General features: G+C 55.7%; 1 protein-coding gene across 2 annotated transcripts in view; it reads left to right on the top strand.

The window, feature by feature from the left end:
- LOC140901626 (opioid-binding protein/cell adhesion molecule) overlaps positions 1 to 25,113 on the top strand; it is a 328,953-nt gene that overhangs the window by 293,708 nt on the left and 10,132 nt on the right. Inside the window, exons 4-7 of one of the 2 annotated variants that reach the window (XM_073320813.2) lie at positions 358 to 492; positions 3,405 to 3,525; positions 4,194 to 4,345; positions 6,049 to 7,665. In XM_073320813.2, the coding sequence (XP_073176914.1) occupies positions 358 to 492; positions 3,405 to 3,525; positions 4,194 to 4,345; positions 6,049 to 6,158 (518 nt within the window). In that variant the 3' untranslated portion in view covers positions 6,159 to 7,665. Of the gene's footprint in view, positions 1 to 357; positions 493 to 3,404; positions 3,526 to 4,193; positions 4,346 to 6,048; positions 7,666 to 25,113 lie in introns of those variants that run through there. The other variant, XM_073320814.2, reaches the window with a different exon arrangement.

The following is a 25,113-nucleotide window of genomic DNA, read 5'->3' as shown; positions in this document are numbered from 1 at the left end:
ACCCCTATATGCTTCTGGAGCCAGGTCTGCGGAGACTCAGTCCCAGGGTTCTTATGTAGGCAATAATGTTTTACAATGAAGGACCACCAGGATTTTACCTCTTTTACAGCTGCAGTGAGATATGGCCCCTGGAGTCCTGTGAGTGTTTCAGAGAGCCTGATTCTGATCCCAGATAAACCAGCCTAATCCTGAGTTAAACCCCCTGAAGCCCCCAGATTTACCCCAATGTAACCGATCCGGATCAGGCCTGGAGGTCGCCATTCCATCAAACCATCAGATTTTATTCCCAGTGACCAACGGGAGTGGAGGTGGCAGGCTGGTGGGTTGATCTTTCCATTTGCACCTTCTCCCTTGCAGGCCGGGGTTTTGTGAGCGAAGACGAGTACTTGGAGATCTCTGGGATCACCCGGGATCAGTCCGGGGAGTACGAGTGCAGCGCTGTCAATGACGTGGCCGCTCCAGACATCCGGAGAGTAAAAGTCACCGTAAACTGTAAGTAGGGCACGACTCTGCGCGACACACTCCCTGATCCCGCCTCCTGGCTTCAGACAACACTGGGCTCAGGCTAGTTGTGCGGACTTTTCACACAGGTCATTTTGGCTTTTACCTGAACACTGGGGGCTGTAATGTAGTCTGCTTAGAGTTCCACAACTTACTGTTCTGTTCTGTCTACCATGCCGTCGAAGGGTACGTCTACATTTCAAGCTGAAGGTGTAATTCTCGGCTGAGGGAGACATGCCCATACCAGCTCCCATCGAGCGAGCATGCTAGTAATCAAGTGTAGTCATGGCAGGCCGAATGCCGGGAGGGGCTAGCTGCTGGAGTATGATCCCATCCCAGGCACTGGGCACGTACTCAGGGTGGCTCGCCTCTCCCGCCACTCCCACCAACGTGGCTACACTCTATTTTTACCATGCAAGCTGGATCAGAGCTAGTACATGTTCGTCTCCTTCAGCTGGGAATTGTACCCCTGGCTCAGAGTGCTGATGTGCCCTGAGTGGGGACGGCTGCTCCTGAAGTGTGACTTTCCTTTCCCTACCTGCCAGCGTTGAGATCCAAGGGTCTTGATTCTTCACCGCTTTGCAGGGGTCTAGAAGACGATGAAAGGCACAAGATGATGGGGAAACAGAGCTGAGATCCTAGTATTCCAGTGCCGGCGGGGGTGTGCGTGTGTGTTAGAACAGCTGAACTAGAACCATAAACTCCTGAAAAAAAAATAAAGCAGATAACATCTACGTCAGCATCCCTTAAAGACTATTTATAGCTGGAACATAAATGGTAATACCCTTTTCCTCAGGAGCAATTCAGGGGGGGAAAAATCTCTAGTGGCTCACCACACACAGAGCACATTAAAGATCCTTCCCTTTAGGAAGGAGCTTGTAGCTCTTTTATATCCACTAAATTGCTGTAAGAAAATCACATATATACATTTCATTAAGCTTAAAGCATTTACATCTTAGGACAATTTGTTCTTTAGAAGCATGGTTAGGAATTCAGAGCCCAGACGCTTTAAAGACTTCAGAGGACATGCCAAGGCAGAAAAGCTGGAGTGGCAAAGCTTGTCGGCATTTCAGGAGTGACTCGAATTCTTTTGCGCCTCTGGGAAGCTTAAAAAAACCTGAGTATTTTTGGGATGAAGGGCTGCATCTACTCCTCTGCTACCTGGTGCTCTTTTCTTTTTCAATCAGGGCTCCACTGTTGTAATCCTCTTCACACCTGACACAAGGAGAAGTGGGTTTAGCAGAGATGGGTGAAACTGGAGCGGTCGGTCTATTCTTTGAGCGTACAAAACCAGGATTGGTTTGGCTCAGGGTTACACTTTATAGCGACCCTTCTAAGTGCAGGGGAGAGGCAAGACTTCGCATACATTGTTCAGGCTTTGGATCATCTCTCCAAACTCGTCTTTTTGTCTAGGTCCTACACAGGTGTTGGCCTGTTTGTAAATTTCTCGGCACAACAGAATGGGTTTAAAAGATGCAAAGCTACTTAGAAACCAGGGAATTTTCCCGATCAGATTAGAAGAACTTTAAAGAAAGCCCACTCGGGCGTGCGAACTACGTGGCTATGAATCAGAGGAGTCCTGAAGGAAGGAAAGAGCCTTGTGCCTTCAAAGTGTCCCTATTTAGGGGACTCGTCCAATTCGCATCCAAAGGTGGGATTAGGGACATCAGGGACAGCACCCTACAATGGAGCGTCTCTTCTCATTCTGCAGGCTCCTAGTTTCCATCCTGTGCATGTGGTATCTCGCTTGTGAAATGTGTGTTTCCCACAGTCATGTGGTCTGGGGCAGATGGTGGGAGGACCAGAGGTTCAATGTGTATCTGAATTGACACTTGGCATTCACCTTATTCATTTCTGAATGACCTAGTGCTGACTTGGCTACCCTGGGCCTGAATCTTTCTCTCTGTCCCCAGAGCAAGAGATGGGGCATGGGTAGCAATAGTCCAAATATCATCTACGTTGCCCTACCAATGTGCCCCAGTGTTGATCCGGCGAGGGGGCGAGAGGAGACTTTGGTCTCCCTGGCCGTTTCTGCCTTTGGTTGCTCTACTGAGACTGCTCACAAGGAGTCCAATGAGTGTTGGTCGTGGTGCAGGAGGTCACTGTGTGGTCCTCCGCCCTTCTAGGACATCTCATTTCATGACGGCCGACAAACAGCTCTTAGACGCTCACCCTCTCGGCTGTCCCATGTTGGCCAGATATTGGCCATTTTTGTAGGGAGGGGTGACCACCTTGTGCTGGGAGTGTCTCTGGCCCTCTCTGCTGGATGGGGCATACTTGCTGCCAGCCCCGCCACCTCAGCTGTCTAAGCCGTCCTAGCTTTCGGCCCACCTCCCTCACCACCAGTGGGGCTCAGGGGCAGGGTGGCTCGTTTTGTCCCTGCTCACACAGGGCTTTTCCCTCTTGCTATGAGCCCAATTTCCACCCTGCCCCAACACACTTAGGGGTGCTGCGTTCCCACCCCACGTGGGAAAGGAGAGCCCCAGAAGTAAATGGGGGAGAGCACAGGCCAAAGGGGGCAGATGAGGGGTGGAAGGAGAGACAGGAGAAAGGAGATGGCTCAGGGGTGGGTTGAGAAGGGAAGGGGAAAGATGCTGAGCAAAGCAATGGCAGTCAATTGTGTGTCCTTTATATGAAGGGTCAGTGCCTAATACTGCCGCTCATGGGTGTGGATCTGTGCCCCCCCCCCCCACCGCCATCCCAGGAGGGCACAACCTAGACTGGGTTCCAACCAGCCTCATAACAACACGGCTCCACATCCCCTCACCGTCCTGAACACCCCTCCTCATCCCCACGTCTCTCTGAGCCCAGCTTGTGCTCGGGATCCGGAGCCCCTCACGGCAGCAGTACTGTATCCCGGGGCCCCAGCCCTCCCTCCGGAATAACGTCCCTTTGCTCTGCAGACCCACCGTACATCTCCAATGCCAAGAACACTGGTGCCTCGGTGGGCCAGAAGGGAATCTTGCGCTGCGAGGCCTCCGCCGTCCCTGTCGCAGAATTTCAGTGGTTTAAAGAAGAAACCAGGTACCTAAACAAGCTGCCAGGGCCTGGCAGATCCCGGGCTGCGTTCTGGGCACAGATGGGGAGTGCTGAATTCCCTGGGTCAGGATGGCCATCTGTCAGCATGGGAAGGAGAGAGAATTACACTTCATTTTAATATATTTATAGGGGGTGGGGTGGGGGGATCTTGCTGCAGACGTCTCTTTAAGTAAAGGATCCTGTGGGAGGCGCATCGGGATCTGCAATTAAAACATCCAGGTCCCAAATCTCACAGCTGTGTTTAGCAGTCTAGCTCAAGCAGAGCTAGCATGGGTGTCTACACCTCGGCTGGAAATTAAACCTCCCCGCTCCAGTGTAGACGAACCCTCAGTGATGGCCTGGTCTGGGGGTCCCCTTAGCTGGAAGAACCTTCTCAATAACCAGGCAGAAAATATCCAGGACCGGGGAACCTTCAGGAAGAGGGGGAGACTTTGGGGCAGTGGCATAGCTCCACTATCAGGAAAGCCATTCTGCTTTAGACCAGCCGAGGAGCTAGCCCAGTGTCTTGGTGACAGCCAGCTGGGAGGTCCTGATTTGGGGACTAGTGGGGCTTTCCCCACTAACCTAGATATAGCTGGTGTGACTGCATGGGGATGGGAATTGATCGCTCCTGTCACTGGGGGGCCCGGCCCTTCGTCTTTCTCGCCCCGCAGGTTAGCCAATGGGCTGGATGGAGTGAGAATCGAGAACAAAGGTCGAATGTCCACGCTGACCTTCTTCAATGTCTCGGAGAAGGATTACGGCAACTACACCTGCGTGGCCACTAACAAGCTGGGGAACACCAATGCCAGTATAATTCTGTACGGTAGGTATGAGGGGCTGAGCCTGTGCTTTGTGAGGAGACGCTGCCGGTACTGACGGAGGGAGCTGGATAACCACCAAGCCTCACAAAGGGTGGAATTCAACTTCCTGCAAAGTGCCAGTCCAAGGCTGTTGGCGCCTTACTTTCAGGGCTTACGTGGCATAGGCCTGTGTTGGGTCCTCTGGGGGAAGAGTGAATCTGAATCTCGCCTGCAGAGAGGTGTGAGGCAAAACAAGAGAAGGGACGTTACCACAGCAATGAACCCACCATCCTGAGGAAGTGGACTCTGGCCATTTAATTCAATGCTTCCTCCTCATGTCCAAGCTGCAAATAAACAAGGCCCTTATGCTTAGAAGAACCCGACCCTGCTTATTCACTAATGCACACAGATGTATACTGCTAGCAGCCGAGTATTAAAGGGAGCCGTTTTCTCTTTCTGTGAGCAAAATGTGATGTCACTTCACCAACTCCCCCCCCCCACACACTCCTCCCCTTGCCCCAATGATGATATTAAATCTAAAGCCTCGTGTCTCCAAAGCACTGTACAAACATGAATGACTCCTCCCAGCACTTCTCTGAAGTAGGTAGGCACTGTCTCCTGCATTTGACAGATAGGTAAACTGAGACATGCAGTGAGTACATATGAGGGGGTAGGAGTCAGTGGCTGAGCTGGGGTTAGGTAAGCCTGGCTCCCAGTCCCAGTCTTGTTCCACTAGACTATGCAGCCTTGGGAAAGAGATCTGGTCCCCTCGCCTGGAAAAGGAAAGCAGACCCTTCCATACCTTTGTAGTGGTCTCCGTCTTAGTTCTGCACCTCACTAAACCGCTTCCACCTTCACGCCCGTGCCTCCAAAATGCCACCTCCATGGTCACAGTCCTTGCCAGCCGACCTGTTCAGTATTTTCTCAGGGCAATGCAGTGAGTGGGCCCAGGGGTCAGAGACATTGCTCTGCCAGGGCCTCCCTTTAAAGCCAGGGTTGCATTCTGCAAAACTGATGTGTCACAGAGTGGAGGCGTTCATGTTTATTGTCTCCTAGTCCCTCCTAGACTGCTGGCTGTTGAGTTCACCTGCCAGTGTCACCTGGCATCTGAAAATCTGGTCGTGTACTCTCCCTATGCCTCAGCCCCAGTCACTGTGATCCCATGTACTTATCTGATACTTGTTCTGACACTCAAGGCCGAATAGGATATAGCTTCCTCTGCAGTAGACTCTCATCACTGGGGGCTTTTCTACACCTGGGGTTATCCCAGAATAACTATTCTCAAATAACTCCACGTGTGGACACTCTTATTCTGAAATAAGATTGCCTTGTTCCTGTGTAGCTTAATCCATTTTCAAATTGGATTAAGCTAAACCAGAACAAAGCTTGCTTATTCTGAAAGAAGTATGTCCACGCACAGAGTTATTCAGGAATAGCTATTGTGCTTTAAATTCACAGCCTCCCTTAATCTGAATTGTCTTTCAAATGTAGACAAGCAAATGTGAGTCGGGATGTATGGAGAGAGACGCTGTCATTTTTCCCGATGGTAACCACACTTCCTGTCTGTCCTGTGTAACCATGTCAGCGGCATGTGCATTATTATCAGTGTGTACTCACCTTTCTAATGATCATTCTTTCATCAACTGTCTGAAAACATGAACTATGTATTTTCTCCCCCTCCCCTTTCTGTTCTCTCTCTGTCTGTCTCCATCGTCCTCTGTTTTAGAAATAAGTGAACCCACAGCCCTGGCAGGTTGGTACAGCATGTTCCTCCCTTCATTTGCTTGCAACACCCAGACGCCTTTGCCTCGTAGGCTTGTTACGAATGATGACTGACTCCTACATCAGCCCAAATGGGCAAGCATGCGTAGATTTAAGGCCAGCGATCTGTTCTAAGGAAGGATGGAAGGAAGGAAAAGACCAGGCACGGATTTTTCTTCTAAGCAGGAAGGAGCCAGTTTGTATAAATACACATTAGTCACAGCCGCCTTGGTCCCATCTTTGCAGAAATCAATCTGGCAAAGTGTATTCCAGTTTCACGGACCCATGCACGGCTTTGCAGTGCCGTTATTTTGGTCGGCCGTGATCGAATGAGACTCTAGTTGTTTTGTACAAAGCAGGGCAAACTGAGTTATACAAATGTAACAGGGGACATGACGTTCACTCGGATAATCAAAGGGTTTGGACAAATGACTATCAGTAAGTGCCAGCAGTCTGCAGCGTTCCTAAAATCCTGCAGAGAGAGGCTGCAGAGTTTATCTGATCGGCTTATGCTTTGAGGAGTTCCCTGCACATTTCAATTTCAGATCTCTGAGTGGGTGCAAATCCATTGATATCAGTGGGGCTGCACAGTTTACGCCAGGTCGGACGCTTATTTGCTTTCTACATTTAAACAACTCAAAACCCTCAGAGCACATAAACAGCAGAACCAATCTGAGGGCACCTCTGCCGCAAGATGGTTGAGGGTTTTGTCTGAAAGGTGACCTGCAAAGGAAAGCAAAGATTGGGTGTGTGCCCTTTTTTGGTTTCTTTATGATATATTTAAAAGGTGCTTGAGTTGTGGGGACATGGGAAGAAGTATGCACTTGCTTCATTTCTCCATTAGAAATGGAGGTCTTGTTTACACTATGTCCACTAGAGAACTTGGAGGATTTGGACATCCCCAATACCGAGGAACTGAAACCTGATTAATTACTATTGTTCTTGTTTTTATTATTAAACCTGTTGAACACAAATGTCCCACAAACAGAAGAAAAGTTCTCTCTGTTAATTATTCACTATTCCATCACCAAAGGCTGACAAAGCTTGGCAAACTTTTCTCTGAGACCCCAGCAAGTCTTCCAGTGAAAGCAGAGATGACCAGACTTCATATTTCTGCTACTTCTAATAGCTTCAAACAAACGAACATATGCTTGATGAATTAAATAAATATATAAGGCTGCCTTTGTACATCATAAAGACATCAGAAGGGGCACCCTCCTAATGTATATATTTTTCCCCTTCAGGACACAGTTAAAGGGACACTGTCAGTTTGCGAGAAGCCCAGATTTTTAATTCGGGGTAGACCAAATCTTTACAAAAAGCTATGATGAACAGAAATACGCCCATTATTGCCTCACTTCAGTTCTAATGCAAACAGCTTTATGGATTTTGTACAGGGGAGGTAGGGCTATTTGTAAGGTAAACCTTGCACCACTGAAGTGCTGAATGACCAGAAGAAAGCGAAGCCAAGGCAAAGCCTCCTTGCTAGGTATAATAGAGTCTGGTTTCATAGTTTCATTCTCAAACAAAGCGGCTAGGATGGAAATAAACGTCTTTGTTTTATGTAATCGAAGAGAGTGACTATACACAATTCTGTATATTATTAAAGTATATGATTTGTAATCAGTGGCTAGACACAGTTCCATTATCATTTCTCATTAACTCATTGTTACGGTTGGATTCCATTCTACCCCAGCTGTAGAAGTTAACTCAGCTATTTCTGTGCTGTGTAGTCCCTTCCCTCCTGCAGCTCTCCTTCACTTTTGCCTCCCGAGATATGAGGCTTGGGTCCAGGTTGCTGTGCACTAATCAACAGCTGCTGCTCTTCAGCACAGCATTCCCTGCTCGAGAGGGAGAACATGAAACAGGGTGGCAGACGTCCTGGATGGAAGGGCTTTGTAAAGACACACTGCTCTTGAGGAAAGAGTGCCAGCCGTTACAATGAGAGACACAATATTAACGTTCAGGGCTAGTTTTGGACACGGTTGGGCCCGGGAGGGGGGGGCACGTGCTTGAGGTCACCAATCAAATAAAGGCAATTGTCCCTGCTTTGTCCTTCGCTGGATGTGTTTCTCCCCCACAAAAACCACCCCGCAATGCAGTGTGACTGGACGGTTCTCCTTGCAGGCAGAGCAGAGAGGGAGCATTAAGCACAGGGGTACAGATAAGAGCAGACAGTCAGCCCACACATGGGGAGGGTATGGATGGAAGTGGGTTCTGACATGAGGACACCCAGGGTGTTTTGGGGGGAGGGTCCTCAGTGTACGGGGGCATGTATCAGAGCTAATGCAAGCACGTGGGGGGGGGGGCGTCAGGGATATAGCGGGTGCATGTTTCGAGGCTGCCAAGCCCCTATGAGGGCATATAAGGGCCACGGCGGGCGGAGGTGGAGGGGGGGTCTCAAGGCTATGCGGGCCCCAGCATCTACCTGCTGGGGGCGTGGCGGGGGCGTGTCAGAGGTGTCTCAGGGTCGTTTCGTGGGTCAAGAATGCCTTTAACCTGGGGGTGTGAGGGGGCATGGCAGGAGCGTGTCAGGGTTGTGGTTCGCCGATGCCTTTAGTCTGAGGGCGTGGCGGGGGCGTGTCAGGGGCGTGTCTGTCTACAAGCTATCTAACTTCTGGGGGTGTGGTGGGGGCGTGTCAGGGGCGTGTCGTTCGAGGATGCCTCCAGCCTGGGGGGCGTGTGAGGCTGGTGCTTTCATGCCTTCAGCCGGGGGGGGGCGTGTCAGGGGTGTGTCTGTCTACAGACCATTTAACTTCTGGGGGTGTGGCGGGGGCGTGTCAGGGTCGTGTCGTTCGAGGATGCCTTCAGCCTGGGGGCATGTAAGGCTTGTGCTTTCATGCCTTCAGCCGGGGGGGGCGGCGTGTCAGGGGCATGGCGGGGGCGTGTCGGGGTGTGTCTGTCTACAGACCATTTAACTTCTGGGGGTGTGGCGGGGGCGTGTCAGGGGCGTGTCTGTCTACAGACCATCTAACTTCTGGGGGCGTGTCAGAGGCGTGTCAGGGGCGTGTCGTTGTTCGAGGATGCCTTTAGCCTGGGGGGCGTGTGAGGCTTGTGCTTTCATGCCTTCAGCCGGGGGGGGCGTGTCAGGGGCATGGCGGGGGCGTGTCAGGGGTGTGTCTGTCCATGAAGCGTCTACCTGCTGGGGGCGTGGCAGGGGCGTGTCAGAGGCATGTCAGGGTCGTGTCGTCATTCAAGAATGCCTTTAACCTGGGAGTGTGAGGGGGCATGGCAGGAGCGTGTCAGGGTTGTGGTTCGCCGATGCCTTTAGTCTGGGGGCCTGGCGGGGGCGTGTCGGGGGTGTGTCAGGGGCGTGTCTGTCTACAAACCATCTAACTTCTGGGGGTGTGGCGGGGGCGTGTCAGAGGCGTGTCAGGGGTGTCTCGTTGTTCGAGGATGCCTTTAACCTGGGGGTGTGAGGGGGCATGGAAGGAGTGTGTCAGGGTTGTGGTTCGCCGATGCCTTTAGTCTGGGGGCCTGGCGGGGGCGTGGCGGGGGCGTGTGAGGGGCGTGTCTGTCTACAAACCAACTAACTTCTGGGGGTGTGGCGGGGGCGTGTCAGAGGCGTGTCAGGGGCGTGTCGTTGTTCGAGGATGCCTTTAGCCTGGGGGGCGTGTGAGGCTTGTGCTTTCATGGCTTCAGCCGGGGGGGGGGGCGTGTCAGGGGCATGGCGGGGGCGTGTCAGGGGTGTGTCTGTCCATGAAGCATCTACCTGCTGGGGGCGTGGCGGGGGCGTGTCAGAGGCGTGTCAGGGTCGTGTCGTCGTTCAAGAATGCCTTTAACCTGGGGGTGTGAGGGGGCATGGCAGGAGCGTGTCAGGGTTGTGGTTCGCCGATGCCTTTAGTCTGGGGGCGTGTCGGGGGCGTGTCAGGGGCGTGTCTGTCTACAAACCATCTAACTTCTGGGGGTGTGGCGGGGGCGTGTCAGAGGCGTGTCTGGGGCGTGTCGTTGTTCGAGGATGCCTTTAACCTGGCGGTGTGAGGGGGCATGGCAGGAGCGTGTCAGGGTTGTGGTTCGCCGATGCCTTTAGTCTGGGGGCCTGGCGGGGGCGTGGCGGGGGCGTGTCAGGGGCGTGTCTGTCTACAAACCTACTCACTTCTGGGGGTGTGGCGGGGGCGTGTCAGGGGCGTGTCGTTGTTCGAGGATGCCTTCAGCCTGGGGGGCGTGTAAGGCTTGTGCTTTCATGCCTTCAGCCGGGGGTGGGCCGTGTCAGGGGCATGGCGGGGGCGTGTGAGGGGTGTGTCTGTCTACAGACCATCTAACTTCTGGGGGTGTGGCGGGGGCGTGTCAGGGGCGTGTCTGTCTACAGACCATCTGACTTCTGGGGGTGTGGCGGGGGCATGTCAGAGGCGTGTCAGGGCGTGTCGTTGTTCGAGGATGCCTTTAGCCTGGGGGGGCGTATGAGGCTTGTGCTTTCATGCCTTCAGCCGGGGGGGGGCGTGTCAGGGGCATGGCGGGGGCGTGTCAGGGGTGTGGCTGTCCATGAAGCATCTACCTGCTGGGGCGTGGCGGGGGCGTGTCAGAGGCGTGTCGTGGTTCAAGAATGCCTTTAACCTGGGGGTGTGAGGGGGCATGGCAGGAGCATGTGAGGGTTGTGGTTCGCCGATGCCTTTAGTCTGGGGGCCTGGCGGGGGCGTGTCAGGGGCGTGTCTGTCTACAAACCATCTAACTTCTGGGGGTGTGGCGGGGGCGTGTCAGAGGCGTGTCTGGGGCGTGTCGTTGTTCGAGGATGCCTTTAACCTGGCGGTGTGAGGGGGCATGGCAGGAGCGTGTCAGGGTTGTGGTTCGCCGATGCCTTTAGTCTCGGGGCCTGGCGGGGGCGTGGCGGGGGCGTGTCAGGGGCGTGTCTGTCTACAAACCTACTCACTTCTGGGGGTGTGGCGGGGGCGTGTCAGGGGCGTGTCGTTGTTCGAGGATGCCTTCAGCCTGGGGGGCGTGTAAGGCTTGTGCTTTCATGCCTTCAGCCGGGGGTGGGCCGTGTCAGGGGCATGGCGGGGGCGTGTGAGGGGTGTGTCTGTCTACAGACCATCTAACTTCTGGGGGTGTGGCGGGGGCGTGTCAGGGGCGTGTCTGTCTACAGACCATCTGACTTCTGGGGGTGTGGCGGGGGCATGTCAGAGGCGTGTCAGGGCGTGTCGTTGTTCGAGGATGCCTTTAGCCTGGGGGGGCGTATGAGGCTTGTGCTTTCATGCCTTCAGCCGGGGGGGGCGTGTCAGGGGCATGGCGGGGGCGTGTCAGGGGTGTGTCTGTCCATGAAGCATCTACCTGCTGGGGGCGTGTCAGGGTCGTGTCGTCGTTCAAGAATGCCTTTAACCTGGGGGTGTGACGGGGCATGGCAGGAGCGTGTGAGGGTTGTGGTTCGCCGATGCCTTTAGTCTGGGGGCCTGGGGGGGGCGTGGCGGGGGCGTGTCAGGGGCGTGTCTGTCTACAAGCTATCGACCTTCTGGGGGTGTGGCGGGGGCGTGTCAGGGGCGTGTCGTTGTTCGAGGATGCCTTTAGCCTGGGGGTGTGTGTGAGGCTTGTGCTTTCATGCCTTCAGCCGGGGGGGTGTGTGTCAGGAGCATGGCGGGGGCGTGTCAGGGGTGTGTCTGTCCATGAAGCATCTACCTGCTGGGGGCATGGCGGGGGCGTGTCAGAGGCGTGTCAGGGTCGTGTCGTCGTTCAAGAATGCCTTTAACCTGGGGGTGTGACAGGGCATGGCAGGAGCGTGTCAGGGTTGTGGTTCGCCGATGCCTTTAGTCTGGGGGCCTGGCGGGGGCGTGTGAGGGGTGTGTCTGTCTACAGACCATCTAACTTCTGGGGGTGTGGCGGGGGCGTGTCTGTCTACAGACCATCTAACTTCTGCGGGTGTGGTGGGGGCGTGTCAGAGGCGTGTCAGGGGCGTGTCGTTGTTCGAGGATGCCTTTAACCTGGGGGTGGGAGGGGGCATGGCAGGAGCGTGTCAGGGTTGTGGTTCGCCGATGCCTTTAGTCTGGGGGCCTGGCGGGGGCGTGGCGGGGGCGTGCGAGGGGTGTGTCTGTCTACAGACCATCTAACTTCTGGGGGTGTGGCGGGGGCGTGTCAGAGGCGTGTCGTTGTTCGAGGATACCTTTAGCCTGGGGGGCGTGTGAGGCTTGTGCTTTCATGCCTTCAGCCGGGGGGCGTGTCAGGGGCATGGCGGGGGCGTGTCAGGGGTGTGTCTGTCCATGAAGCATCTACCTGCTGGGGGCGTGGCGGGGGCGTGTCAGAGGCGTGTCAGGGTCGTGTTGTGGTTCAAGAATGCCTTTAACCTGGGAGTGTGAGGGGGTATGGCAGGAGCGTGTCAGGGTTGTGGTTCGCCGATACCTTTAGTCTGGGGGCCTGGCGGGGGCGTGTCGGGGGTGTGTCAGGGGCGTGTCTGTCTACAAACCATCTAATTTCTGGGGGTGTGGCGGGGGCGTGTCAGAGGCGTGTCAGGGGCGTGTCGTTCGAGCATCTACGTGCTGGGGGCGTAGCGGGGGCGTGTCAGAGGCGTGTCAGGGTCGTGTCGTGGTTCAAGAATGCCTTTAACCTGGGGTTATGAGGGGGCATGGCAGGAGCGTGTGAGGGTTGTGGTTCGCCGATGCCTTTAGTCTGGGGGCCTGGCGGGGGCGTGTCAGGGGCGTGTCTGTCTACAAGCTATCTAACTTCTGGGGGTGTGGCGGGGGCGTGTCAGGGGCGTGTCGTTGTTCAAGGATGCCTTCAGCCTGGGGGCGTGTAAGGCGTGTGCTTTCATGGCTTCAGCCGAGGGGGGCGTGTCAGGGGCATGGCGAGGGCGTGTCAGGGGTGTGTCTGTCCATGAAGCATCTATCTGCTGGGGGCGTGGCGGGGGGCGTGTCAGAGGCGTGTCAGGGTCGTGTCGTCGTTCAAGAATGCCTTTAACCTGGGAGTGTGAGGGGGCATGGCAGGAGCGTGTCAGGGTTGTGGTTCGCCGATGCCTTTAGTCTGGGGGTCTGGCGGGGGCGTGGCGGGGGCGTGTCAGCGGCGTGTCTGTCTAGAAACCATCTCACTTCTGGGGGTGTGGCGGGGGCGTGTCAGGGGCGTGTCGTTGTTCGAGGATAAAATCAGCCTGGGGGCGTGTAAGGCTTGTGCTTTCATGCCTTCAGCCGGGGTTGGGCCATGTCAGGGGCATGGCGGGGGCGTGTCAGGGGTGTGTCTGTCTACAGACCATCTAACTTCTGGGGGTGTGGCGGGGGCGTGTGAGGGGCGTGTCTGTCTACAGACCATCTAACTTCTGGGGGTGTGGCGGGGGCGTGTCAGAGGCGTGTCAGGGGCGTGTCGTTGTTCGAGGATGCCTTTAACCTGGAGGTGTGAGGGGGCATGGCAGGAGCATGTCAGGGTTGTGGTTCGCCGATGCCTTTAGTCTGGGGGCCTGGCAGGGGCGTGTGAGGGGCGTGTCTGTCTACAAACCATCTAACTTCTGGGGGTGTGGCGGGGGCGTGTCAGGGGGGTGTCGTTGTTCGAGGATGCCTTTAGCCTGGGGGGCGTGTGAGGCTTGTGCTTTCATGCCTTCAGCCGGGGGGGGGCGTGTCAGGGGCATGGCGGGGGCGTGTCAGGGGTTTGTCTGTCCATGAAGCATCTACCTGCTGGGGACGTGGCGGGGGCGTGTCAGAGGCGTGTCGTGGTTCAAGAATGCCTTTAACCTGGGTGTGTGAGGGGGCATGGCAGGAGCGTGTGAGGGTTGTGGTTCGCCGATGCCTTTAGTCTGGGAGCCTGGCGGGGGCATGGCGGGGGCGTGTCAGGGGCGTGTCTGTCTACAGACCATCTAACTTCTGGGGGTGTGGCGGGGGCATGTCAGATGCGTGTCAGGGGCGTGTCATTTTTCGAGGATGCCTTTAGTCTGGGGGGGGCGTGTGAGGCTTGTGCTTTCATGCCTTCAGCCGGGGGGGGCGTGTCAGGGGCATGGCGGGGGCGTGTCAGGGGTGTGTCTGTCCATGAAGCATCTACCTGCTGGGGGTGTGGCGGGGGCGTGTCAGAGGCGTGTCGTGGTTCAAGAATGCCTTTAACCTGGGGTTGTGAGGGGGCATGGCAGGAGCGTGTGAGGGTTGTGGTTCGCCGATGCCTTTAGTCTGGGGGCGTGGCGGGGGCGTGGCGGGGGCGTGTCTGTCTACAAGCTATCTAACTTCTGGGGGTGTGGCGGGGCGTGTCAGGGGCGTGTCGTTGTTCGAGGATGCCTTCAGCCTGGGGGCGTGTAAGGCTTGTGCTTTCATGCCTTCAGCCGGGGGTGGGCCATGTCAGGGGCATGGCGGGGGCGTGTCAGGGGCGTGTCTGTCTACAGACCATCTAACTTCTGGGGCTGTGGCGGGGGCGTGTCAGGGGCGTGTCTGTCTACAGACCATCTAACTTCTGGGGGTGTGGCGGGGGCGTGTCAGGGGCGTGTCGTTGTTCGAGGATGCCTTTAGCCTGGGGGGGGCGTGTGAGGCTTGTGCTTTCATGCCTTCAGCCGGGGGGGGCGTGTCAGGGGCATGGCGGGGGCGTGTCAGGGGTGTGGCTGTCCATGAAGCATCTACCTGCTGGGGCGTGGCGGGGGCGTGTCAGAGGCGTGTCGTGGTTCAAGAATGCCTTTAACCTGGGGGTGTGAGGGGGCATGGCAGGAGCATGTGAGGGTTGTGGTTCGCCGATGCCTTTAGTCTGGGGGCCTGGCGGGGGCGTGTCAGGGGCGTGTCTGTCTACAAGCTATCTAACTTCTGGGGGTGTGGCGGGGGCGTGTCAGGGGCGTGTCGTTGTTCGAGGATGCCTTCAGCCTGGGGGCGTGTAAGGCTTGTGCTTTCATGCCTTCAGCCGGGGGGGGCGTGTCAGGGGCATGGCGGGGGCGTGTCAGGGGTGTGTCTGTCCATGAAGCATCTACCTGCTGGGGGCGTGGCGGGGGCGTGTCAGAGGCGTGTCAGGGTCGTGTCGTCGTTCAAGAATGCCTTTAACCTGGGGGTGTGACGGGGCATGGCAGGAGCGTGTCAGGGTTGTGGTTCGCCGATGCCTTTAGTCTGGGGGCCTGGCGGGGGCGTGGCGGGGGCGTGTCAGGGGCGTATCTGTCTACAAACCATCTAACTTCTGGGGGGTGTGGCGGGGGCGTGTCAGAGGCATGTCGTTGTTCGAGGATGCCTTTAACCTGGGGGTGTGAGGGGGCATGGCAGGAGCGTGTCAGGGTTGTGATTCGCCGATGCCTTTAGTCTGGGGGCCTGGCGGGGGCGTGGCGGGGGTGTGTCTGTCTACAGACCATCTAACTTCTGGGGGTGTGGCGGGGGCGTGTCAGGGGCGTGTCTGTCTACAAGCTATCTAACTTCTGGGGGTGTGGCGGGGGCGTGTCAGGGGCGTGTCGTTGTTCGAGGATGCCTTCAGCCTGGGGGCATGTAAGGCTTGTGCTTTCATGCCTTCAGCCGGGGGGGGGCGTGTCAGGGGCATGGCGGGGGCGTGTCAGGGTGTGTCTGTCCATGAAGCATCTTCCTGCTGGGGGCGTGGCGGGGGCGTGTCAGAGGCGTGTCAGGGTCGTGTCGTGGTTCAAGAATGCCTTTAACCTGGGGGTGTGAGGGGGCATGGCAGGAGCGTGTCAGGGTTGTGGTTCGCCGATGCCTTTAGTCTGGGGGCCTGGCGGGGGCGTGGCGGGGGCGTGTCTGTCTACAAACCATCTCACTTCTGGGGGTGTGGCGGGGGCGTGTCAGGGGCGTGTCGTTGTTCGAGGATAAAATCAGCCTGGGGGCGTGTAAGGCTTGTGCTTTCATGCCTTCAGCCGGGGTGGGCCATGTCAGGGGCATGGCGGGGGCGTGTCAGGGGTGTGTCTGTCTACAGACCATCTAACTTCTGGGGGTGTGGCGGGGGCGTGTGAGGGGGCGTGTCTGTCTACAGACCATCTAACTTCTGGAGGTGTGGCGGGGGCGTGTCAGGGGCGTGTCGTTGTTCGAGGATGCCTTTCGCCTGGGGGGGCGTGTGAGGCTTGTGCTTTCATGCCTTCAGCCGGTGGGGGGGGCGTGTCAGGGGCATGGCGGGGGCGTGTCAGGGGTGTGTCTGTCCATGAAGCATCTACCTGCTGGGGGCGTGGCGGGGGCGTGTCAGAGGCGTGTCGTAGTTCAAGAATGCCTTTAACCTGGGTCTGTGAGGGGGCATGGCAGGAGCGTGTCAGGGTTGTGGTTCGCCGATGCCTTTAGTCTGGGGGCCTGGCGGGGGCGTGGCGGGGGTGTGTCTGTCTACAGACCATCTAACTTCTGGGGGTGTGGCGGGGGCGTGTCAGGGGCGTGTCTGTGTACAGACCATCTAACTTCTGGGGGTGTGGCGGGGGCGTGTCATAGACGTGTCGGGGCGTGTCGTTTTTTGAGGATGCCTTTAGCCTGGGGGGGGCGTGTGAGGCTTGTGCTTTCATGCCTTCAGCCGGGGGGGGCGTGTCAGGGGCATGGCGGGGGCGTGTCAGGGGTGTGTCTGTCCATGAAGCATCTACCTGCTGGGGGCGTGGCGGGGGCGTGTCAGAGGCGTGTCAGGGTCGTGTCGTCGTTCAAGAATGCCTTTAACCTGGGGGTGTGACGGGGCATGGCAGGAGCGTGTCAGGGTTGTGGTTCGCCGATCCCTTTAGTCTGGGGGCCTGGCGGGGGCGTGGCGGGGGCGTGTCAGGGGCGTGTCTGTCTACAAACCATCTAACTTCTGGGGGTGTGGCGGGGGCGTGTCAGAGGCGTGTGAGGGGCGTGTCGTTGTTCGAGGATGCCTTTAGCCTGGGGGGCGTGTGAGGCTTGTGCTTTCATGCCTTCAGCCGGGGGGGGCGTGTCAGGGGCATGGCGGGGGCGTGTCAGGGGTGTGTCTGTCCATGAAGCATCTACCTGCTGGGGGCGTGGCGGGGGCGTGTCAGAGGCGTGTCGTGGTTCAAGAATGCCTTTACCCTGGGTGTGTGAGGGGGCATGGCAGGAGCGTGTGAGGGTTGTGGTTCGCCGATGCCTTTAGTCTGGGGGCCTGGTGGGGGCGTGGCGGGGGCGTGTCAGGGGCGTGTCTGTCTAGAAGCTATCTAACTTCTGGGGGTGTGGCGGGGGCGTGTCAGGGGCGTGTCGTTGTTCGAGGATGCCTTCAGCCTGGGGGCGTGTAAGGCTTGTGCTTTCATGCCTTCAGCTGGGGGTGGGCCATGTCAGGGGCATGGCGGGGGCGTGTCAGGGGCTTGTCTGTCTACAGACCATCTAACTTCTGGGGGTGTGGCGGGGGCGTGTCAGGGGCGTGTCTGTCTACAGACCATCTAACTTCTGGGGGTGTGGCGGGGGCGTGTCAGGGGCGTGTCGTTGTTCGAGGATGCCTTTAGCCTGGGGGGGCGTGTGAGGCTTGTGCTTTCATACCTTCAGCCGGGGGGGGCGTGTCAGGGGCATGGCGGGGGCGTGTCAGGGGTGTGGCTGTCCATGAAGCATCTACCTGCTGGGGGCGTGGCGGGGGCGTGTCAGAGGCGTGTCGTGGTTCAAGAATGCCTTTAACCTGGGGGTGTGAGGGGGCATGGCAGGAGCGTGTGAGGGCTGTGGTTCGCCGATGCCTTTAGTCTGGGGGCCTGGCGGGGGCGTGTCAGGGGCGTGTCAGTCTACAAGGTATCTAACTTCTAGGGGTGTGGCGGGGGCGTGTCGTTGTTCGAGGCTGCCTTCAGCCTGGGGGCGTGTAAGGCTTGTGCTTTCATGCCTTCGGCCGGGGGGGGCGTGTCAGGGGCATGGCGGGGGCGTGTCAGGGGTGTGTCTGTCTACAGACCATCTAACTTCTGGGGGTGTGGCGGGGGCGTGTCAGGGGCGTATCGTTCGAGGATGCCTTTAGCCTGGGGGGCGTGTGAGGCTTGTGCTTTCATGCCTCCAGCGAGGGGTGGGCGTGTCAGAGGCATGGCGGGGGCGTGTCAGGGGTTTGTCTGTCCATGAAGCATCTTCCTGCTGGGGGCGTGGCGGGGGCGTGTCAGAGGCGTGTCGTGGTTCAAGAATACCTTTAACCTGGGGGTGTGAGGGGGCATGGCAGGAGCGTGTCAGGGTTGTGGTTCACCGATGCCTTTAGTCTGGGGGCCTGGCGGGGGCGTGTCGGGGGTGTGTCAGGGGCGTGTCTGTCTACAAACCATCTAACTTCTGGAGGTGTGGCGGGGGCGTGTCAGAGGCGTGTCGTTGTTCGAGGATGCCTTTAGCCTGGGGTGGGGTGTGTGAGGCTTGTGCTTTCATGCCTTCAGCCGGGGGGGGGCGTGTCAGGGGCATGGCGGGGGCGTGTCAGGGGTGTGTCTGTCCATGAAGCATCTTCCTGCTGGGGGCGTGGCGGGGGCGTGTCAGAGGCGTGTCAGGGTCGTGTCGTGGTTCAAGAATGCCTTTAACCTGGGGGTGTGAGGGGGCATGGCAGGAGCGTGTCAGGGTTGTGGTTCGCCGATGCCTTAAGTCTGGGGGCCTGGCGGGGGCGTGTCTGTCTACAAGCTGTCTAACTTCTGGGGGTGTGGCGGGGGCGTGTCAGGGGCGTGTCGTTTTTCGAGGATGCCTTCAGCCTGGGGGCTTGTAAGGCTTGTGCTTTCATGCCTTCAGCCGGGGGGGGCGTGTCAGGGGCATGGCGGGGGCGTGTCAGGGGTGTGTCTGTCCATGAAGCATCCACCTGCTGGGGGCGTGTCAGGGTCGTGTCGTTGTTCAAGAATGCCTTTAACCTGGGGGTGAGAGGGAGCATGGCAGGAGCGTGTCAGCATTGTGGTTTGCTGATGTCTTTCGTCTGGGGGGGCGTGTCAGGGGCGTGTCTGTCTACAACCTATCTAACTTCTGGGGGTGTGGCAGGGGCGTGTCAGGGTCATGTCGTTGTTCGAGGATGCCTTTCGCCTGGGGGCGTGTGAGTCTTGTGCTTTCATGCTTTCAACCTTGGGGGACGTGTCAGGGGCATGTCGGGGGCGTGTCTGTCCATGAAGCTTCTACCTGCTGGGGGAGTGTCACAGGCGTGTCAGGATCATGTTGTGGTTCAAGAATGCCTTTATTCTGGGAGGTGTGAGGGGGCACGGCAGGAGCGTGTCAGGGTTGTGGTTCGCCGATGCCTTTAGTCTGGGGGGTGTGGCGGGGGCGTTTCTGGGGCGTGTCTGTCTACAAGCCATTTAACTTCTGGGGGTGTGGCAGGGGTGTGTCGTTGTTCGAGGATGCCTTTAGGCTGGGGGCATGTGAGGCTTGATGCCTTTACCCTGGGGGGCATGGCGAGGGGCCTGCTTGGCTTGAGGTTCGAGGATGTTTCGAGGCTGCACTGAGCGAAGTCTCATTCTGAGGCTGAGCTGTTGTCAACCCTGGCCTGTCGTGACCAGTAGCCAGTACCTTTTGCATGCAGTGCCGTATCGCGCCTCTTTGCGCATAGTCTGGGCTAAGCCCCGACATCTCTGTGGTATTGTAACTGGACAGGGCCAGGCAGCGTAGTAGGATATGCTGGCATAGTGGCTTTCAGGGGGATAAAGAAAGGGTGAAAGTCTCACATTGTGATCTTAGTCTGGAGCAAGGTAACTTTTAATACATATTAGAGATCAGCCACTTTTGTCATAGAAGACAGCTGGCCCACCACCTCCGGCAGGGCCTCGGCAGCGTGAAGCACTGTAATGTCTCTTCCCTCGCGCAGAGTTTGCTACCTGGAATCCTACTTGCCTCTTCACCACCACCAGGGGCAAAGCAGGCTCTGCTGGCTTCAGGACTTAACTTTGATGGCAGAAGCGTTGCACGATGGGGAGTGGACAAGGAAGATGCTTTGAGATGAACTGTGGAAAGAACAAGGCATTAGGCTGATTTTCCTTTTACTGAAGGCTGGGGGCCAGAACTCTCATTCTGGCGCAGCAAAAGGGGAAAACCATTCCTTATCTTCCACCCCACACTCAGGTTAGAGGGGTGGTGGCCCAGTATTGTGGCAAGATGGCCCCACACCTCAGCAGCTGCCAGGCATCTTCCTCCTTCGGCCGACCTGCTCCAAAGGGAGCTCTGGCAGTCGGCCTGGGGGAAGAAGAGAGTGGCTGCAGAAGGGCAGATAATGCAGTAGCCACTGAGGCAGAGCAATCTGTACGAGGAAGACTTAGCCGGGAGACTGGGAGCCTGACCCCTTGTGCTTGTCCCCTCCCCTTCTCCCTGACTAGGTGGAACAATTGGACTCTGGGAGTGAGCTGGGAAGCTCTCCCTGAGCCCAGCTGGGGCTCTGAATTCCTGAGCCTGTGCAAGCAGAAGACTGGATTGGGCCCCAAACTGAAGGGAAGGGAGGAAGTGGCCCAGGAGAGGGATCTGCTGGAAGGGGAGGGCCTGGGTCCTCCTACCCTTCCCTCTTCCCCCTGGCCACCTGATAGATCCTGCAGGATTCCGGGGGCAGGCCATGAACTGTGCCTTGCCCCCCGGGACTCCCCTCACATTGCCTAGAAGAGCTGCCCCCAAACTCTGGAGCAGCCTGAGCACAGACTCCCCCTCCCTAGAACTTGCATAGAAAGAAAGGGATAGATCCTCTTTGCATTTCCTCCCCTGAGTGCTGCAGCTCACAAAGTTTTTGGGCCATTTACACCAGGGCAAGGGAAATGAAAACTTTCTCATTGGCTGGCATTCCCCACCCACTTAGCCCAGGGGAAAATGACGACCCGCGATCAATAGAGGCCTAGGGTCATAAAGCCAGGCTGCTACAAAGCGACATTTAAAAAATAAAATAAAATCCCATCTCGTAAACCTTTGCAGAAAAATGAGAGTCTAGAAAGTTGTGAATAAAGGCGCGAGAGCAACAGGAAAAACAGAGGAGGTTACTGAGCCCGGGCTAATCAGATTTCAGCAGCCAAGATAAAGGAGCAGGGGAGAACAGGAGATTGGGTAAAAATAACCAAGATGCAGCAGAATGAAGACTGCTGCAAACTGTGAGGAAGATCAAGTGGAACAGGCAACAGTATTCATCTGTCCTCTGAAAACCAGCAAGTGCCACTAGAAGCCGCAGCAGTAGAGCAAACAAAACAGAACCCCCATCTCTTGACCCAAAAGGAATATCCCCCCTGCCCCCCAAAGTAATACTGAAGCAGCGTCTGATCCATCTTACTGCATAAACTGGAGTGAGAAACGCTGCCAAGGGCAGATTATTCTTGACCAGAGGGGAAGGGGGTTAAAATAGAAATGCCACGAGACCCAGCACTGTGGAAGCTTCTGCTAACACCGCTGCAAAGGGTTGGGGGGGGGGCATCAGGTTGAAATATCAATTCATATTGTGTCTCCACTCAAGTCCAGTTCTTTGTGGAACGAAAGAAAATGACTTGAATAAAACCCACTAGCTTGAGTTAAACCCACTAGCTTGAGTTTTCCCTCCACACAAAGAAAAGTTAAGAGCTTTTCTGGGCTGGTCGGTTGTTTGTTTTCTGTGTCTTGTGTTGTGTTTGTACCTTTCAAACCCCTCAGGATTAAGGGAGATGAGACAAAGGCACAGCATCACACTAATTGCATTCAGAACCTGAAGAGCCCGGGGGGGCGGGCCGGGAGGGGGAGAGAACACGGTGATTTTTTTTCCTTTACCATTTAAAAGCCAAAGACAACTGTAGTGAGCTGTGCCCCAGGCATGGCAGGAATGAGACACGCGTATCATGCTCTGGGAAAGTTACTGTCATCACCTTTTTTGCAGGAAAGTAAGGCAGTAGCTTCTAGCTCAGGGGAGGGCAGACTTTTTGGCCCAAGAGCCACATCTGGGTGGGGAAATTGCATGCAGGGCCATGAATGTAGGCTGGGGCAGGGGGTTGGGGTATGGGAGGGAGCGTGGGGTGCAGGAAGGGGCTCAGGGCAAGGGGTTAGGGTGCAGGGGGGTGCAGAGTGTGGGAGGGGGCTCAGGGCAGGGGGTTGGGGTGTGGGGTGCAGAAGGGGTGAGGGCTGGCTAAGGCTGGCTCCCTGGCTGCCCTGCTCTGGTACCACATCCCTACGGCCTCTGGGGAAGAGGTGTGGGAGCGCGGGACAGAGGGTTCCGCACCCTTCCCTTGCCTACGGGTACCTCCCCCAAAGCTCCCATTGGCCCCAGTTCCCCCTTCCTGGCCAATGTGAAATGTGGGGGGCAGTGCCTGCAGGCGAGGGCAGCGCAGGGAGCCCTCTGTCCCTGCCCCCACAGGAACGTGATGCCATCCGCTTCCGGGAGTGGCACAGGGCCCGTGGCGCTACTGGGGGGCAATCCCGCGGGCCGGACCCAAAGCCCCGACAGGCTGGATCCAGCCTGTGGGCCATAGTTTGCCCACCCCTGTTCTAGCTGTAGGTTTTTGAGTGAGATCAGCTGGGCCAAAAGGAAGTACCCTCGTTACAATCCACTTTGAATGTCAGGGGGGCACAAGAGGGTTAAGGACTGTACAACACCATCTTCATTCATCTCTTTAAACTCCAACTTTTTGGTGCTAGCTAGAGATTGGTGTGAATCACAGCACGAGTCTGGTCTCAAACTATGGGAAAGTATGGACCCACATCCAAACTTCATGACTCAGGGCTCTGTTGCGAGTCAAACTAACATCAAATGGAGGCCCCTCTAGCCCAGCGGTTCTCAAACTGTGAGTTGGTACCCCATTTTAATGGGATCACCAAGTCTCGCATTTGACTTGCTGGGGCTCAGGGGAAGAGGTGTGAAAGAGGCTGAAGCCGAAACGCAAGGTGGCAGGCTCAGGCTTCGGCTTCAGCCCTAGGTGGCGGGGCTCACATTACAAGCCCCCAGACCAGGACTGAAGCCCTCAGGCTTTGGCTTTGCCCTCCCCCCAGACCCGGGGTGGCAGGGCAGGGGTGGTCACAGTCTTTGGTCCCCCCTTCCTGGGGTCGTGCAGTAATTTTTGTTATCAGAAGGGGTTCGGCGTGCAATGAAGTTTGAGAACCCCTGCCCTAGCCAATGGATATGAAGCCAACCTTTGCAAATCTTGCTTATCGCTATTATAAGCTCATGCCTTTACAGTGATTGCAGACACTCCCTGGACTTTGGGGGTGCTTTGGATTCCAACCTGACTCTAAAGGTTCTGGCTCATACGTAGCACTGAGCAAAACCAGTCCCTTTCTAAACACAGACTCTCAAACAGCTTCATCTGGTAAATTGGTGAGTCATATTGAAAGAGCCTTGAATGCAAACTGAAACGTGGGGGGGAAAACCACTTTCAATCAAAAACGGTTAAGCAAATTATTGTCAAGGGATTTCTTTTCCCCTCTGTAGCAAGAACTCTGAAGAGCCTTCCATTTCCTTCCCAAATACATTTTCACATCTCCGATTTCGTTACGGAGGAGTGGAGTGAATCAGTCCCTTCCTTTTTCTGGCTGACAGCAGCGCAATCAGTTACATTTTCTGAAACCTGCAAAATGTCAACATATTAGAAAAATATGCAGACATTTCACATTTCATTTCTGATGAGTGTTTCTCCCCCCTTTCCCGAATCATTGCCATCTGGTTATTAGTCCTCGCGTTCCGAGTTCTGACGCTGTCAATTCGACGTTTGCTAAAGTCAGCAGAGGCTTGGAGATTTTGCAGCTTGGCAGTGTCTCGGTCTTTATTGTGATGATCCCAAGGAAATTAGCTTTTCTGAGAGAGCATTACAAGGCTCCCAGTCACAGCACTATATCATGCACCAACTCTATGCAATTTTAAAATACAAAACAAAAACAAGCATCGACTGCACTTCCCCCCCTTCCCCCCAAATGATTTTAATTGCTCTACAAAGATCGTCTGGTAGATGCCTGGAAACACAGTACCACAGTCTGTTGTAATTAAGGAAAATAAAAGTTCTGTTTGAAATGAAACAATTTGGCGAGGCTGGTTTTGCACTGCGGAAAACAGGTTTGTGTTCCTGAACAAGTAGAGAGATGCGTCAGCTAATTACATCCCCTCACTCCATTATTTGTCTTTTTTTTGCCATTATGATGGTTGTTATTCCTTTGCCTTAGAATTAATGAGGTTAGGCTGTGCACATTGTTTTTATTTTCAGTTCAGATCACAGCCAAGTGTGAGAGATTTCAGTTAATGTGTAATTATAAATTAATGAGTCTTCTTTTCAAGGGGGAAAGGGCCCTTTTTCTCTTCTTGCGGTTATTTCTGACTGCACTGAGAAAAGGAGGAGCTGTTCCGATGGGAGTCTAACCTGGAATTCGGGGTTACAGCTGAATAAGAGATTGATGACTGAAATTTTGTCCCCCACATGGCAAACATCTTGTGAACTCAGCTGAAGTCCCACGTTTTCTGTCAACTTGGGACAAATCTGGAAAATGTGACCTTAGAATCATAGAGGTGGCTTTCAATTTGGGGATTCAAATCTGAACCTCCATGGGACTTCAGAGGGGTTTTGACCAAAGGCTTCGCTTTTGGCCCATCTGTAGTTACCAAGAGAGTGCAGGGTTGATCTTGAGATGTCCAGCCCAATAACAGCTACAAGACATGGATGTGCATTATTTCTGTCCTGGGTCCCAGACACCCTCTGTGTAGAAGGGTCCATACAAGGTTTCACTTAAGCTTTAAACCATGAGAGTTACGCAGTGCACAGGTCTCATGCAAGCCCTTGCAAAGGGGCGAATTTCTCCGTTAACATTTAGAGTCCAACAGCAAGGTTATAAGCCACCCAAGTTTGCTAAGGATGATCCAGGCAAGAGGTTCCCCCTCTCTCTGTAACTGGAGGCTATGTCCCGCTGCAATTTGGGCAGCTGGTGAACAACAGTGAACAGTTCCTGCTAATTTAAACAAGCATGGACAAATATTTCCTTTGGGTGCATTTACGATAAAAAAAAAGTCCTGCCAAGTGGCCACTGAAACCCTTGGTGCCATAAAGCCGAAGGGTACTCTCCAGAACACACTGACGCTGCTGCCGTATGCAGTTTATAGGCCACTGACTTCAATCAGTTAAACCAAATTAGAGAGAGAAGGATGAAAGCTGAGTTTGGAATGTAAACCCCCTCTGCCCAGTCGCTGCTCCACTGGGTGAGCGACCTGGGCACTCCCACTAATTTGAGAAAAACAAGTTCCTTGAACAGATGGCCTAGATTTCCTTCCATGCAGGCAAGACAAATCCAAAGAGAGCGGACTGCACTTGTAGCATCAGCTGGTTATTAAACTCGCCCTTTGCCTGTCATAAAGTCATGTTCCACTCAGGCTCTCTTAGAATAAT

The sequence above is a fragment of the Lepidochelys kempii genome, chromosome 22 (genome assembly GCF_965140285.1).
Source record: "Lepidochelys kempii isolate rLepKem1 chromosome 22, rLepKem1.hap1, whole genome shotgun sequence".
Taxonomy (NCBI): Eukaryota; Metazoa; Chordata; order Testudines; family Cheloniidae; genus Lepidochelys; species Lepidochelys kempii.
This window is presented reverse-complemented; position numbering and strand designations above follow the sequence as displayed.